This window comes from Pristis pectinata, chromosome 1, assembly GCF_009764475.1.
Source record: "Pristis pectinata isolate sPriPec2 chromosome 1, sPriPec2.1.pri, whole genome shotgun sequence".
Classification (NCBI taxonomy): domain Eukaryota; kingdom Metazoa; phylum Chordata; class Chondrichthyes; order Rhinopristiformes; family Pristidae; genus Pristis; species Pristis pectinata.
In genome coordinates this window covers 37,297,891-37,314,773 of record NC_067405.1, presented here as the reverse complement: position 1 = coordinate 37,314,773, position 16,883 = coordinate 37,297,891, and the positions used below count along the sequence as shown (strand labels likewise).

General features: G+C 39.4%; 2 protein-coding genes across 4 annotated transcripts in view; one reads left to right on the top strand and one right to left on the bottom strand.

Moving 5' to 3' along the window:
* The window catches only part of slc4a10a (solute carrier family 4 member 10a), a 182,086-nt gene extending 173,728 nt beyond the window's left edge, over positions 1-8,358 (top strand). For 2 of the 3 annotated variants that reach the window (XM_052025752.1, XM_052025742.1), the window contains one exon: positions 5,572-8,357. In XM_052025752.1, the coding sequence (XP_051881712.1) occupies positions 5,572-5,650 (79 nt within the window). In that variant the 3' untranslated portion in view covers positions 5,651-8,357. Of the gene's footprint in view, positions 1-5,074; positions 5,115-5,571 lie in introns of all 3 variants that reach the window. The other variant, XM_052025762.1, reaches the window with a different exon arrangement.
* Positions 8,359-12,310: 3,952 nt separating this feature from the next.
* Positions 12,311-16,883, bottom strand: part of LOC127577124 (adenylate cyclase type 10-like) — a 96,652-nt gene continuing 92,079 nt past the window's right edge. Inside the window, 1 exon segment of the mRNA XM_052028031.1 lies at positions 12,311-12,424. Coding sequence (XP_051883991.1) covers positions 12,311-12,424 — 114 coding nt within the window.

Below are 16,883 nucleotides of genomic sequence, written 5' to 3'. Positions count from 1 at the left end.
TTCTCTTAAAAGACGTCCCTGCCTCTACATTTTCAAGGTTGTCTTTGAGTTAGTTATCAATCAGAGGAGTAACATTTGACAATATCTGAAATGGGGATGAAAAGAACTGACACAGACTCTCAATTCCATGCTTAAAATGGATTGGAACGGAAATTACACCAAAAGATGGGCTTGTGGAACAAAGGAAGAGATTCAAAACTGGTTTGATGAGTTGTAAAATCCATCAAGGCTGTTTCTGAAGTTCTTCTAAGTCTGGTTCACTGACCTTTAATTGTTTTGGTAAAATAATATGTTGGAGCCTTTAACTTTGACATTGAAAATTGGGCAGACTGTTTAATGAATAGCTGATCCAGCAATTCAAAGCAAATTTTATCCACCCTCACAACCTGCTCCCACAAACTTTCGTAATCACTGCCTTACATTGGCTCGATAAAGCCGAAGTCACATTGAAATATAGAAAATGGGTGCAGGTTAGTCCAGTAGGCAAGAGTGAGGGGCACAACTGGTAGAACTGCTGCCTCTCAGCGCCAATGTTCTGGATTTGATCCTGTCTGTATGGAATTTGCACACTCCCCATGACCGAGTTTGTTTTCCCCCACATCCCAAATATGTATTGGTTGATAGATTAACTAACCACAGTAAATTTCCCCTAGCGTGCAGCTTGATAGTGAAATCTGTGGGTAGGGGAGAGTTGATTTGAATGACATTTATTAGTGGGGGAATGGGAATGCTCTGAGATGTAGTATAGACTCGATGGGCTGAATGGCCTCCTATGTCATAAGGAGAAATGAATTATGCCCTTTGAGTCTACTCAGCCATTCAAATATAATCATGGGTGATCATCTATCTCAGTATCATTTTCCTGCTTTTTCCCCATAGCCCTTTTGCACTTCTTTCTTCTACTTCAATATATTTCGTCACAGCATCTACAACTCTGAGGTCATGAATTCCACAGGTTCACCATCCTTTAAGTGAAGAAAATTCTTTTCATCTCAGTCCTAAAATCTCCTGTCCTAGAGCCTGAGTCTGTGGCCTGTTGTTGTTGTTGTAGATATTCTCAGCCAGAGGAAATATCTTCTTGCTTCCACATTAGCCCGGTCAAAATTTTGTAAGTTTCAAATAAATCTCCTAAACTCTAGGGAGACTAGATTTGTATTCAATAATCAGTCCTCTTCTGACAGCCTCACCATCCCAGATATCAGTCTGGTTAACCTTTGTTGCACTCCCTCTATGGCAAGTGAACTTCTCTTGGGTAAGACGACCAAAACGGCACCTAATATTCCCAGTGTGGTCTCATCAAGGCCTGTATATTATGTACTTTCTCTGGTACATCCTCTTTCAGTGGAGCACAACTTTTACTGCATGTTTGTATTCAGTGACTGGGTATACAAGAATACCCATGTTTTTTGTACACCAGCACTTCCTAATGTAATGCCATTGAATTAATATGTCACCTTCCTGGTTTCCCCACCTAAGTGGATAATATCCACATTATATTGTACCCAGCATTGCTTAATCCCACTCACTTCTTAATTTGTCTATCACTTTGTATCCTCCTTACAGTTCACAGTCCTACCCAGTTTATTGTTGATATCATGTACAGTTTATTTATGTTACTGTAAAAAAAACACTTTAGGTCTTTTTTTAATCTCTTTTATTAAATTGAGCTCCTGAAGCAAATTGATCTTTATCAGTTGGTGCCACTGTAACAAATGCAGTTTTATTGCACATACATTGATTACATTTATCTCTGGGTAAGCTTCACTATTTTCCCTAAAATTATTGGTCTGATTTCCTCAAGCTGTGCAATAGCTGGAGGAGGGAAGTTTTGCTTTGTTTGTGAGAAGAATTGAAGCCAAAGACATTTTATTGTAAATATCAGTAACTCATATGACAAAATAAGTGTCCTGCAGATGCATCGAAAGATGCCAATCAGTTTGAAAAAGCAAACTCCTTTGGATCTATGCATTCAATAGAGTGATGATTACGCTATGCAGATTTAAATTTGATAAAGGCAAAATATCCAGTCTGATGCTAAAACATTTCACATAGAAATTATACATCACTCAGTTTAAAGTATTACCAATGTTGGTGCTATGGCTGTTGGTTATCCATATGTCCTTTTTGACCTTGTTGAACTTAATCCCCTCCTCCTCTCCGTCCCCTCTTACTCTCCCTCCCCCCTCCCCCCCTCCCTCCCCCTCTCCACCCCCCCTCCCCCTCTCCACCCCCCTCCCCTCTCCACCCCCACCTCCCCCTCTCCAACCCCCCTCCCCCTCTCCAACCCCCACCTCCCCCCTCTCCACCCCCCCTCCCCCTCGTCCACCCCCCCTCGCCCCTCCTCCTCTCATCCCCATCCCCAGTCCTCCCCTCCCCATCTTCCCCTCCCCATCCCCTCCTCCTCCTCTCCCTCCCCCCTCCCCCACCACTCCTCCTCCCTCCCCCTCTCCATCCCCTCCCCTCCCCTCTCCATCCCCTGACCTCCCCATCATCCCCTCCCTCCCCCTCTCCATCCCCTGCCTCCCCCTCTCCATCCCCCCTCCCCTCCCCCCCTCCCTCCTCCCCCTCCTCCCCCCTCCTCCCCCCCCCTCCCTCCCCCTCTCTGCCCCTCTCTCCCCCTCCTCTCCCCCCTCCCTCTCCCCCTCCTCTCCCCCTCCTCTCCCCCTCCTCTCCCTCTCCCTCCCCTCCTCCCCCTCCCCCTCCCCTCCTCCCCCTCCTCCCCCTCCGCCCCCTCCCCCTCCCCTCCCCCTCCTCCCACACTAATTTGAAAAGTTAGACTTACAACTGCAGAAATAATACACTTATCAATGAATATGAACTTTTCATCCAGCACCTTCCATTGCTCCTGCTGCTACAGATATTAACAACATCTCAGTTGAAATCTGAAATAAAAACAACACCCATCCCCCTCCTCCACCTTATCCCCTACCTAGAATAACTTGTTTATCTCATTCTCATTTGAGCACTGGATGCCAGAACTTGAGGGAAGGGTCATGGCAAGGCTGGTCATGTCTGGGCTCCATTCTGCTTTCGTATTTCATATGGAAAAAGGATCTCAAGGAAAAATTGTAGAACAATCAGTAATTCCACCAATTTTCTTTACAAACCTCACAAAATTGTGGCATCACCATGCCCAGGTGCACTGTTAGTACACAAGGAGAACCAGATAGCAATAATAAATCTGACAAGTGCCAAGCACTGGTATCCTGAAACACTTATACTGCTTGGTTTTCTTTGAGCCCTGTTGTAGTTGAGCAAGTGCCAAGATTTGTTGGAATATGTGGCATACTGCACAACTTTGCTATCGTGAAAGAACAGTCTATGTAGGCTAGAGACAGATTCTGCTACCCTCTATCCTACAACCTCTTTGATATACGACACAGATGGCTACACCTACATCTCTTTCTTGTCTTCTCCTCCCCTCACTTGATCCATACCCTTATGACTCTCTGCTTTCAGATAGCCCAAAACTCCCACCAGCTCAATATGTGTGTGGCTGCTGAGCCACAAAAAAAAATTGAAAAGGAGAACTCTGTGTCACTCCAGCTTAGAAGTGGTACCTTCACATTGTAACCCACCAGGCACCAGTCCTCCCCAGCCAGGTTGCACCCTAAGGGGACCCCTTCTGCTCAGGATATACATAAACAACTAATGTTCATCTGGTAATAGCAATTGCAAACCCAGTTTCTCATCAACCTACTGTTCCAAACCTTACCATTCTTCTAGTTTTCTTCATCACATTGTTCTCATGTCCAGAATGCCATCACAAATATGCACTTCAATCAAAATTTATGAATCAAATCGTGTCATGTTACATACAAAAATAATCACCCCATGTGCATATCTCAATGCCTGCCTTCCAATCACCTTTTCCTGTTCTAGTGCTCCAGAAGATGATGCTTCAACAGCTGTGGCAGGTCTTTGGAAGACAGCTGACATTCAGTGGAGTAGATTTGAGGATGGCCTTGAGAAGCTTTGGGCTGGAGGACTTCAGAGTCCAACACCTCAGCAGAGACAGTAGCAATCTAGATTGGCTGGCTTACTGGAATCAGCAGAATTATTGTAGACCTGACCATGCTCCATGACATGTTACACAGCCTTTCATGCAGGCCTGCCAGTGCTCCAATCATATTTTGCATGCCTGTCAAGTCTTGTCTACAGGCCAGCTCTTTTCGAGTTATCATCTGAGTTCTCTGGAGCAAAACTCATCTGACCTTGCTGTCTGGGGAGCTGACATTCTAACTACTCTTTACCCCTAGCCTGGCTGCAGGGTAGCTGTTCTCTGTAAGTTACTACGTGTGAATCCTTCCTATAAGCTAACCTCTAGAGCATGCAATCTGCAGTATCAGAACTGCTGTTTGTGAAGCTGGCAATTTCTCATGGTTTAGCTGAAGAACATTGAGCTGCATTCAGAGAAAAGTCCAAAAATCATAGTCCAGTGTTTGTTCAAACCATCCTGACATTTGGAACTACTTTCAGTAGCAATTGGAGGCAGTAAGCACCCCATTCCTTTAAAAGTGCAGACACAGCTTCAAACAGCATCAGTTAGATTTATCTAATGGTTGTGATTCTCCACTTCCCATAAATAGGTGCTGTGATAGCCAGCACGGCTGATGCATTTGGACCGTGAAGTGCTTGTGGCAGATTTTAGGTGTAACCCACATGATATACATGTCACTTGCTCATTCACAATTAAAGTACATTTTTCAGCACCAATTTATAATTTTAAAAACTCAAATATTTTCATAATGTAGTTATGCATTATATTGAAGTTTGTTATAATGGAAAGTTTTAAAAAATAACAAAAAGCATAGTAATAGAAAATGCTGAGTCTTGTTTAAAGTGTGTCACTTTTCCTTTTATATCTGTATTATTCTGGTTGGAAGTTCAACGATAAACAAGATGAAAACCCTGCCCAGTAGCATTCCTCTGAAGAAAACTAAGTTTTTGCTTGGATTTTGGAACTAATGCAATGATCACTGCATCTAACTAATTATTTGTAGCAGTGCTGAATGTCCAAGAAAGGATTAGCATCTCTCTTAACCTACTGTTTTCATTCCATTTCTGTCATAAGCTCCCCTTCCTTACCTCTCTAGAAGCTAATTCCCCAGAAGGTAAGTCTGTCTGCCCTTTGATCTTTTCGCCATTCATGCATCATTACTGTGTAAAGTTTTTTGATTGTTCTCTGGCTGTTAATACTGTTTTACGCAAGCTGTGTAGAGATACAGAACCTAATATGAGGTAGGAACCTTCATATATTCTGAGAAATCAGGCACAAAAACTGTTCAAATTACACAAAGTAAACTTTGATGTTTTATCTGCACAGCTGTTGTGTAAAAAGGTTTTATTTTGTTTTTTGTTTATTGCTTGCTGATATGTTGTTTTCTTAAATTATTAATTGAATGAAATAAGAATTGCTAATACTAAATTGCATTTGAATTGCACAGTGTCCTAAACAGCCGCATGGATCATCCCACTTGTACTCACTCCAAGTTGATTTTAGTTGTATTTCAGGTGCATTATAATCAAACATTGGCAAATTTAATTTTTTTTTCCTTTTTCTTGTTACAGCTCCCCTGCTTACAACGAAAAGAGAAAAGAGAAGAAAGCTTACTCAGGGAAGGGTATCGACAGGGAAACATGTCTTTAATCTATTTTACATTCAGTTTCATGTTTTCCTGCTCATTGAAAATCAGTGCCACATTTAATTATTCCCTTCGATTCAATTCCAAATCTTTTGGTGTTGTAATGTAACAGTTTATTATTGAAACCAGCGTTTAATAATTCACGTTGGCTGCACTGTTTTTCCATTAGGTACTAACATGCATTAAAGATTTTAAATATAAAAATATTAGTGTATTCAATGTGCAGTTAATATAAAGACTGCAATTTGTTGTAATGTTGTGGTCAAATATCTCATTTAGACTTTATACTTGTGATTTGAAAGTCAGTGTTTGTGATTTGGCATTTTAAATATGTGATTTTCTGCTCTTATGACACATTGCTTTATATTGGTTTACAAGTTTATATTTGGGTCTTAATATTTAAAAGTAATGAGTTTGTTTTTAGGTATTGTCCCATTCTAAACTTATTATCTTTTTAGATGCTTTTCATATTCTGTAAGAATGTATTATGCAATATCCAAAAGCTTTATCCATCAAATGTACAATATAGATATAGGTTTTCACAAAATTGTAGTTATATAAAATTAATATATTTTATAGTTTTAGTCATTCCTAATCTAGTTTGGATTGATTTTAGGTCACAAATCAAGGTAACATGTCACATTAAGATGAAACAATAATAATGTGATTTACTTCATTTTGCAGAATTGCATGCATTGCTTAAGTGTGGGAGTGTTTGAATTTACTGGCCTAAAAATTCATTTTCTATTTTGTGCATTAAAACAGTGTTGTGTGATGTGCTAACATTGTTTGAAGAAGTGCCCTTAGATGCAATCTTCATTAAACAGTGTTGAAAAGTTCCCTGGTGGAATGGCATATGGTTTCCACTTCAGTACCACTAATAAACTGATGTGCTTCAATATTGTTTAGGTGCTGGCACTTAGCTGCACCATTGCAGCTTCTAGATGTACCACATGAACAGCAATGCTGCTCTTGTATAAAATGGTTCTGTGTGAAGAATGGCTGTAGCAATGCTGGGAGAGGGGAGGAACCATGCTTCAGGATTCACTTAAAGGTGATTAGAGGGGCCATGGAACAGACAGCCTGCTGGAGAGATGTATTGTGTATGTGGGAATCACTGAAATACTCTGTGTCTACGCCCCAGGTGCTCCTGGCAGGAGGTTGTTAGCAGATCCCTGCTAGGAGTGAAACTCTTACATTATTAGATCTATGAGTCCCTGTACTTTGGAGGAACCTGCAATGCCAGCAAACCTTCCTGTCTGGTCTGCCTGACCCTGTGAGCTGAAGGAAAAACATACATGTTTGAGTAGAGAGCCTGGTTGACTCTTTAATACACTGGCAAGCAGCAAATTGTAAGATAGTGCAAAGCTCAAAGGCTAAGACCTGGAATAATCCTGAGACTAGGATGTTGAGGGTGACCAACACTTTGATTTTGAGAGCAGTCCAGGTGCATGTGTGAGCCTGTATGGTGTCACAGGAGTTCACAAATGTGTGAGGACTCCATTGTTGAAGTGTTACCTGTAGACTTGTTGCTCCTCAAAACTCTAGATATGAGCATGGATCTCTCAAAGACTTTGGTGATGAGGCCTTCTCTCATGGTGGTTGCCTGTGATGCTTCCACCAGCTATGCTCCATTTCCATCTCACCCAGCAAGAAGAGTGGTACATCTAGACAGACAAATCAAAAGTAACATGTTAGTGCAGAAACATTGTGGAAATTGCAAGAAAGATTCAGTTTTATGTATTGTAGTTTGTAGAATAGTCAGCAAAACTGCCAAAAGCTGTAGAGCAGCCTGGTAAAGATTGTGGTTTGACTTTGATTGGCCATTTAATAATCTGGTTTCAACTGAAAGCTAGTTACTCAGTAAGTAACAACAACTGCTCGTCTTAGACCCGTGAAGTTGAAATTACACACCTGTAAACAGGCTTGACTATGAATTATGTCATTGGGGGCAGGTTTTATGCTGGAACCATTTCTCTCGTGCCACCAGATGGAAAGTTAGGACTTGAAATTCTGAAATTGCAATTTTGCTTTGCACAGATCAAACCTATTTTTAATTGCACTGTACTTTTTCTAAGCACAAAGGAAATTAATTTCTAGGCCACTTTTTCAAATTCTGTGGAGAGAATTAAATAGTTGCTGGTGTACCCTGGTAATAATAATGTAACACTACTTAAGACTGCAATTTTAAAGCAGCTACTTATTTTGCACAATAAGTAATTTACAGTACATTTTCTCTGGATGTTAAAATTGTTTTTAAAGTTCTGTGAATGAAATGAAACCAGCTCCTTATTATTATCAGGGGATCAACATTGTTTCTGTAAACATGTCCAACAGGGGCAGACAGCAACATCCTTGTGAAATGGATACAATTCAAAATAAGAAGAATGTGCAAACACTTTTGAATTATCAATATTTTTCTTGTGTTGTATACTTTGCATTATTCATAGTAAGTACAACATTATTTGAATTTAGAAATTTCACTTCATTCCATAACAATTTTTAATTGTAAATTTGTCATTGTTTTAAACCTAGTGATTAATTTTTTCCAGAGTGAATCAGAAAAACCTGTATAAGATGATTCAACAGTATTAAAATTGATAAACCAGTTTATTTTAAACTATTATTGTAATTTCTTGATACAATATTAATTCAACAGCTAGAGTTACTAGCATCATGTTTTACGCAGAAATATAAATACAGATTTACTCTATATTGATCATTGCTTGTGGATCTTTTATGGCCTTCCTGTATTGGGAAATCTAAATAGAATTCACAAAGCTGATGGCATCTTCATTTCTTTTAAATCTCCTTTCTTAACAAGATGATAAAACAGTATGTGTATAACTTTTATGAAGATTTTTAGCACTAGCTTTGAAATTGAATATTTTAAAAACTATTATCCATTGTTACAGCTACAAAATATCTGTGATTTAATCCTAAATTCCAAACAACTTTTTTTAATATCTTCTGTGTATAAGTAATCCACATTGGACCACCATTTCTCATTTACATTCTGCTTTTAGTGGAAATCACCTGAGAACACAACATATTATATATATATACACATACATACACACATTGACAACACCTGACTCTATCTCACTACCAATTCTCTTGATTGTCTATTGCTTCTGATTTGTTGTACTGCTTGTCCAGTGTCCATTACTGGATGAACAAAAATTACCTCCACCTTAAAGCAAAACATCACTTGTTGGAAATCTGAAGTATAAACAGAAAATGTTCAAAAAACTCTGCTGTTTCAAAAGAAACTGTTCATTTCAGGTTGGTGAACCTTCAGGTTTGCTAAAAGTTAGTGATAAAACAAGTGTAGAAGGGAGGAGAGAACAAAATTGATGGTCTGTGAAAGGGTGGAAACCAGGAGAGACTTAATGATGAAGGGGATGTATCAAATGGGGCTGGAATTAAGCTAAATCGGAGGTATAAATGCAGAATTATTATCTGAAATTACAGATGATATTGTGGCCCTTTTGACATTAAGCTAAATTTCTGATTTCTTACCCATTCCATCAGAAAGACGACCTACTTCCTTGAATTTTCTTATGAAACTTTCAGCATTTTGATATCTTGAGATTTGACAGTTCCAAAGCCATAACCTATTACTCTCTGTATATTTTGTTCAAAACTCTGCTGCTATTTCCTGATAGTGAAGTATATGGGCATCTGGTATTTTGAATTTAAAATGATCAGAGCTATGCTGAACTTTCTCTTGACCTCATGTTCTTACCACGTAAGTTGAGGCTATAAGGCTCTCGGAGCACTCCAGCTAGGCAGCTCCCATGGCCCTGCAAATTATTTTATTTCAGTTATTCATCCTGGTGCCCTTTGAACACTATAATTGGATCTGCCACTATTGCCATCCCTGACCGTGCCTTCCATAACATAACCCCACTTCGCATAGAAATCTTTCCCATATGTCCCTTTTGGATGAGTCAGAATTGAGCTCCTGTGCCATCATCTTTCACAGAATCAGTACTTTGCAGTTTACTTTGAGTTATGAGGCCACCTGAAGGGACACTGCAGCTGGGCATTAATACTGATTTTTGGAGCTCCACTGGAAGTTTAAATACCTGCAATTCAGATTCTACCTAGGAAAGATTGATGAATCACTTTGACAGGGCAATCCTGCAAATTGTTGGGAGTGAGATACAACAGCTTCTTAGAGCTGGGAGTGGAACTCGGAGTGGTATACTTGTTATCATAGCTCAGAATATCAATTCATTCTTCAGGGATGTCCTTTGTGATCCTGAGCCAAATTGTCACATTCTTGGAAGGATATATTAGTGGAATGGTTGAAAAAGCTATGTGGGAAACTTTAACAAATTTATGTTAACTTGCTATTGCAATCAATAATTAGCTTGACATTAATTAGTTGTAGTCCTTCCTATTTATAAAGAGTTCTAGCTATTCTGTTGCTTGGAGACAATATGTGCATTTTACCAATTACCAGGGAAGCATTGTCACTGCTGCAAATTCCTCAGAAAGGTAACCCCACACTTCTAAATGGACCCACCTGCTGATTCTTTCAGTCACCACATTCACTGTTCCTCTTGCTCCAGGTCCTCCTGCATGCAATTCAAAGCACCTTCAATGATATTCATGATAAGCTGTGAGAGCTTAATTGACATAAGGGAAACAATAATTCTCAGAAGGAATCCATGTGGAAGTTGGAACACAAAAACCTGCAGATGCTGGAGATCTAAAATAAAATAATGGAAAATTCTGGAGATACTCCAGAGGTCAGCATCTGTGGAAAGAAAAACATTTAATGTTTCACGTCAATAATCCCCAATCAGAACATAGAAGTTGGAAACTACCGGCAATCCAAAGAGTACAATGGCACACAGTTCTCATGGTCCAAATGGCTGCAGCTGAGTAACATCTTCATTACTATTTCCGTGGTCCTGAGAGGCTGACCTACTTACTAGGCACTGCTTTGAACTTGTGAGATTTTGTATTAGCTATGCATCATTGGAAGCCTCACTTGCATGCTTTGTGAGGACTCTGTCTACCTCTCTTGGCTATTTTGGTTGAGTAAAGCCGTGCACTGTTAAAATGGCAGTTGGCAAGTGGCATGGCAAGTATTCTGAAACTATTTTAACAGCACACCTTATCGTCACCTGGAAGGCAAAGTTGGATAAACTCACCATTGTAAATTTTGTGTACATCAAACTTCTAAAGTCTAAGCAGCTAAAGTTGTAAAAATCTATTTACTTCGATAGGGTACAAAAAATGTACTTTTATCTAATATTAATAAAATGGGAATTTCTTTTCAAGTGATTGGAACTTCTCTTCCTGACTCCCATGTTAACTAACATACCAACTGGTTTTCTCAGGTTACTGTCCCACTCCTTTATCAACTACCAGTATGACCTCTTTTGCAAAGAAACCCACGCACCCTTAACCCAGTGTCTTTGTAAGTGACCATCCATCAACAACAACTGTTTCCTGTTCATGTTTTTGTGCTCATCATTCTGACGATCAATTGTCCATTAGTATAACGCCATTGAAACGACCTTAATCAGATGCAAATGACATTCTCTGTTAGAGTCATCATGATGCATTTTCCCTTCATACTCATCAATCTGTCTACATTATTTGATACAGAAGACAACATTAATCCTTATAAATTTGCTAATGATCCAATCAAATTTTTATCGGATGATCAATGCAGTCTGCCTGTTCTTCTGTTTGTCAGAAGTTTTTTTATTGCATTGGCTCATGGTACTATTGAAAATCAAAACCTCTGTTTGGAAACTTGATCATAATTTACAACTGCTAATTTCTCATTTTTGTCACTGAACAGTTTTCCTTGGAATAAAAACAGAAAATACTATGATGTTACCTCCATTTCTCTTTCCACAGATGTTCCATGACCTGTTCAGTGCTTCTACCATTTTCTGTTTTTATTTCAGAGTTTCCAGCATCTGGAGTTTTTTCATTTTGCTTTGATGGCCTGACTCGTGTCACTACACCCATCACGTTTTATTTTCAGACTGAGATGATCTGTTGCTGATCAGAGCAGCCACACAATTCCTTGGCACTTCAAATGGCTCATTGCCATAGAGCACATCTTTGGAGTGAAAGCCATCTTTAAACAAAAAATTAAAGCTCAGTCATTTATGTGGGAGCCCTGCCAAGTGAAATTCTTAACAGGGCTCCTTTGAAAATAAGAATACTGACAGAAATTGTAGTCATCTTAAATACTTTGTGTTACTTTTTGACCATTCTTTTCAAAAGCCATCACAAACCATTAGAGCTGCTTTGGAAACATTTCTAATATGTCAAGTAGCAGAATTAGCAACCACAGTCCACCTATCACGACTTTAGAAGCATTAGGCTAATACCATCAATATAAAGAAAATAGTGTTATATCCATTTTTGCCCATGTCAAAAGATTTCTGCCATCGATAAAGCAGTAACAAAATACTTATTAATGCACTTTATTTTGAGGAATGAACATCACTGGACTGAAAAACATCACAGAGTTTGAACTACCAGCAGCGAGTAATCACCTTGAGGCCTCATAGTACTGAGTTTGATTAGTAATGGAATGCAATACTAAGTCAGTCTCTGACTTGTTCTCAAATAGGGGATCATCTAAATTGACATCATCCAGGCCTCTTATCGGCTGTAGAAGGTACCTAGGGGTTTTGAGTTACATTTGCTGCTACTTCTTCCCAGGTTGGCATGTTTTCAGCTGAGGTCAACCATACGTTTTCAGGCTGTTCATCCTCTTCTTCAGTAAACCATGTCTCCTGGTAACACATTAAAACAAATTATAAGAACTACTCAGCTTTGATTAAAGTTGATTTGTTTTGGCGCCTTGCAATATCAAGCAATTTAATAACAATTCCTCAATCATTATGGATCAGTGGAGAGATGATGTTATAGTAAGCATGCTTTTGGAAAAAGCAAGGATCAAGATGTAAATATGGAATAAATCAATCCTGGGAAAGTAGGTAGGCAGCTAGATCACAGATTTAAAGGGCAAATAAACAATCACCTATCTGAGGCCAAAGCTCCCACCATAAACATCCTGGCGTCAACTTTGATAAAATGTTGAAGTGGGCCAGCAATATTAGCAGTGGAGATACGGAGCAGAGCAGAGATGAGACTGGGTTTTCTGAGACCAATAAAAGCGATTCATTTTAATCTCTCAAAAAATCTTTCAGCCATGCACAAGAGTTAAGTCAGGAATGTGATGAATTATTAATCACTATCCCTGATTGGTATGGGTATAGTAGAACTGAATTACAGTATTTCCACGATAGAGCCGTTTGTTTGACTTTTACTGCATTCACAGAACTCAACATCCACTCATCTGTTCTTGCTATGGTATGTACAATCTGTAGATACACTACAATATTTCACAAAGTCGCTCAAATGCACCTTTTTCTGTCCACTACCACCAAAAAGCAGGAGCAGTATGGGAAAACACATCTCCAAGTCCTCCTCCTGGACTCATGCCATCAACGCCAATGGATCAATGGAATTCCTTATTTAATATTCAATGTTATTCATCCTCATTTAATAATATTGTGGGATCTTGGAATGGGCAATAAATTTGGCTTTGACAGTGTCACCAACATGCGAAGTACAATATAACTAAGGGACAATTATGTAAAGAATCACTTGAAAGAGTACCCCTTAAGCATATAAAAGAAGGTACAAAGAACAGGTAGCTTATTTCCAAGCTTGTAAAATTTCTTATTGTGTGAAAGAAAACCAATAATTGAAATAAATAGTGTAACTGTGATACAGACAATGATTATTGTAGAATTGCTTGAATACAACTGGAAGTAGTATTTCTCTGCAATAAGGTATAAGATATTACACAGAGAATACTTTCCAGTAGATAACACAAATAAATAGGATACAAGAACGTCCAATTTAAAAATAGAAAATGCTGGAAATAGTGCATCAGGCAGTATCTGTGGAGAGAGAAGTGGAGTCAATATTGAGAAACTGGAGAAATGGTAGAAAACAAGTATGTTTTAAATTACAGAGAAGGGGGGCAGAGAGAGAAAACATGGAACGTGGTAATAGGTTGGAGATTGCGTAAATGTTAACAGCCTCATTTTCTGTTTTATTTTAGATTTGCAACATCCTGCAGTTTTTTTATCGTTCAAGAATATCTGAATTTTGTACCATAAATGTAACTCTTAAGAAATGCAATTCATCATAACACCCTACATATAATCTGGGCCATCCAGTGGAGGAAGTAGAGTTTAAAGTGCAAGTAAAAGAGCCATTATAATGTTGATATGCTTAGCAAATTTTCTTCTCCAGTTTTTATGCAGTTTCAACATCTACAATTACCTCCTTTTGGTTAAGCAAAACTTCAGTTTTTAAATACTCATAATTTTCAAATCCTTCTACTTTATCTTTATTTCTGTAATCTCCACCAGCTCCACAGCTTTCTGAAGTATTTGCACTCCTCCAATTCTAGCTTTTTTTGCACATCTGCAGTCTCACCTTCAGATGTCAAGACCGTGTTTCTGGAGGTCCCCCTAAAACTCTCATCTTTTAAGATGAACTTTAAAACTACCTCTTTGGCAAATAAAAAACCTGTCATTGGCTCTAACTCTTCCTTTTGTGGCTTGGTGTCAAATTTTGTTCAATAATGCTCCTGCAAAATGCTCCAGTGAATGCTTTAGGATGTCTTACCACATTAAAGGTATATAAATGGGAAAGTGTTGTAGTCGTGATTTCCTTTATCACCCAAGGATTCTCATTACAACTTTTTAGTCAATTTATGGAATGTTGGTAATAGTGGCAAAGTCAATGTTCACTTCCCAACGTTCAGATTAGCTAGTATCTTTGAAGGGGACCTAGTCGTTTCCTTGTGTCTGCTTCGCTTAGCCTTCTAAGGAGTGAAGCGCATAGGTTTGTGAGGCATGTTCGAGGCACCTTTGGTGAATTATTGGAGTGTGTCTTGTAGCTGGTGCACACTGCATTCAGTGAGGTAGCAGTGATGGAAAGAAAACATCTAAGAGGATGGATGGGATGCCTATCGAGCAGTTCCTTTGTTCTGGACAATATTGGGGTTTTTAGCTTTGTTTTGACAGCCCTCATGTAAGCAACATGGACAGTATTCGAGTCTTCTCCTGATTGTGCTTTGACGGAATGTCTTTGGTTAGGCAGACACCGAAGAGATGCAGAATGCCTAGCCTCAGACCTGCTCTTAGAGTCATAGTATTTATGTGCTCCAGTTAAGTTTCTAGTCAATGATGGGATTAATAATTAAACCATCATGTATACCATTACCATAATTGAGCCACCTTTGGTCATCTTTCCAATTGATAATTTGGAATGGGATCGTGAACCAGCATAATTTTGGCAATTAGTCCAGAAGGCATAAGACGTAGGAACAGAATTAGGCCACTTGGCCCATTGAGTCTGCTCTGCCATTCGATCATGGCCGATATATCTTTCCCTCTCAACCCTATTCTCCTGCCTTCTTCCTGTAACCTTTGATGCCCTTACTAATCAAGAACCTGTCAACCTCTGCTTTAAATATACCCAATGCCATTGGCCTCCACAGCCGTCTGTGGCAATGAATTCCACAGATTCACCACCCTCTGGCTAAAGAAATTCCTCCTCATCTCTGTTCTAAAGGGATGTCTTCTATTCTGAGGCTGTGCCCTCTGGTCCTAGACCTCTCCCACTACTGGAAACATCCTCTCAATGTCAATATTCGGTAGGTTTCAATGAGATCCCCCCTCATCCTTCTAAACTCCAGCGAGTACTGGCCCAGAGCCATCAAACACACTCCTCAGACGTTATGTCTTTCATTCCTGTGACATTCTTGTAAACCTCCTCTGGACCCTTTCTGATGCTAACACATCCATCCTTAGACATGGGGGCCCAAAATTGCTCACAATACTCCAAATGTGGTCTGATCAATGCCTGATAAAGCATCAGCATTACATCCTTGCTTTTATATTCTAGTCCTCATCAAAATGAATGCTGACATTTTGTATTATATCTATATCCATTTTATGGTAACTTTTACATTATATCTAATATATATTCTTACTAATTTAAGACTACCATTTCTTTGAATGATTGTTGTCAAAAAGATTTTATCTGAATGGTTACAAGCAGATTACAGCATGCTCCAGGATGCTGATTATTTTGTAATTCTTAGAATAATCATCAGCTAGAGAGGGCAGGAGAGCTGAACTAATGCATGGACAATTGAGTCCTTTGCAGTTCATCTGATAGTTGCAGCATCCTACTTGAAATACTTTTTAAAAAAAATTACCATGAGGTGACCTCCAAGCCACATGACAATTATAACAAAAATCTCAACATCACAAATATTAACAATGTCATTGTGTGTGTGAATGATGCAGAGAAACATTAGCTACACGAAGTTGAATATCATGCAGATGTACCTGGCCCAATTCCCCAGTGGGCATGACTACCACAGAATGGATCCCATGTTATTAGAAAACATGCAAAACAGCTTTTAGACCCAGCCTGAATATAAAGCGTCGCATACATGCTCCAATTTCAGGACTCACATATGGTAGAACTGTTTTCCATCATCACAGAGATCACAGAGGAAATCTGTTGGGGAAAGGGTTGTGTGGGGAAAGGGTGAAGAGACAGAGTTTAGAGAGGCAGGGTTTGGAGATGCAAGGGTTGGTGGGGGGGGGGGGAAGGTGGGTAGAGGCAGGATCTTGAGGGAACGCAAAGGCTGATGGCCAGGGAATTGGGAAGACAGTCTGGGTTGGGGGTCAGGTAGTTGATGGCATTGGTAAGCTAGATGATTGGGGTGTGAATGACTGTTGGCAGATAATTTGAGTTCCGGGTCAGGCAAGAGATAAGGGGTTGGCTGAGGATATTGCAGTGAGATTCGGGTATGGGCAGTCAGTAATGATGGAATGTTAAAGAAAGAATCTATCTGGATGAGGGTGAACGCCTTGTCCGCTTTGCCAGCTTTTCATGTAGGATGCAGTTCCTGAACGACAAGGAAATAATAATTAGCACTTACTTACTTGTTTTTATCCATTCCTCTTCTAGTACGTTTCCATGTGCTTTGCTAACTTCTAAAGCACGCTCCAGAAAAATTGTTTGCACGTCCTATTTGGCCAGCCAACATATGGCAATAAGCTTTAAGATGCAAGAATCGTGGATAAAAAACTGGAGTGGCGTCACAACGCTGTCTGAACTCTCTTAGGTACTATTGACATTTGAAATAAAATG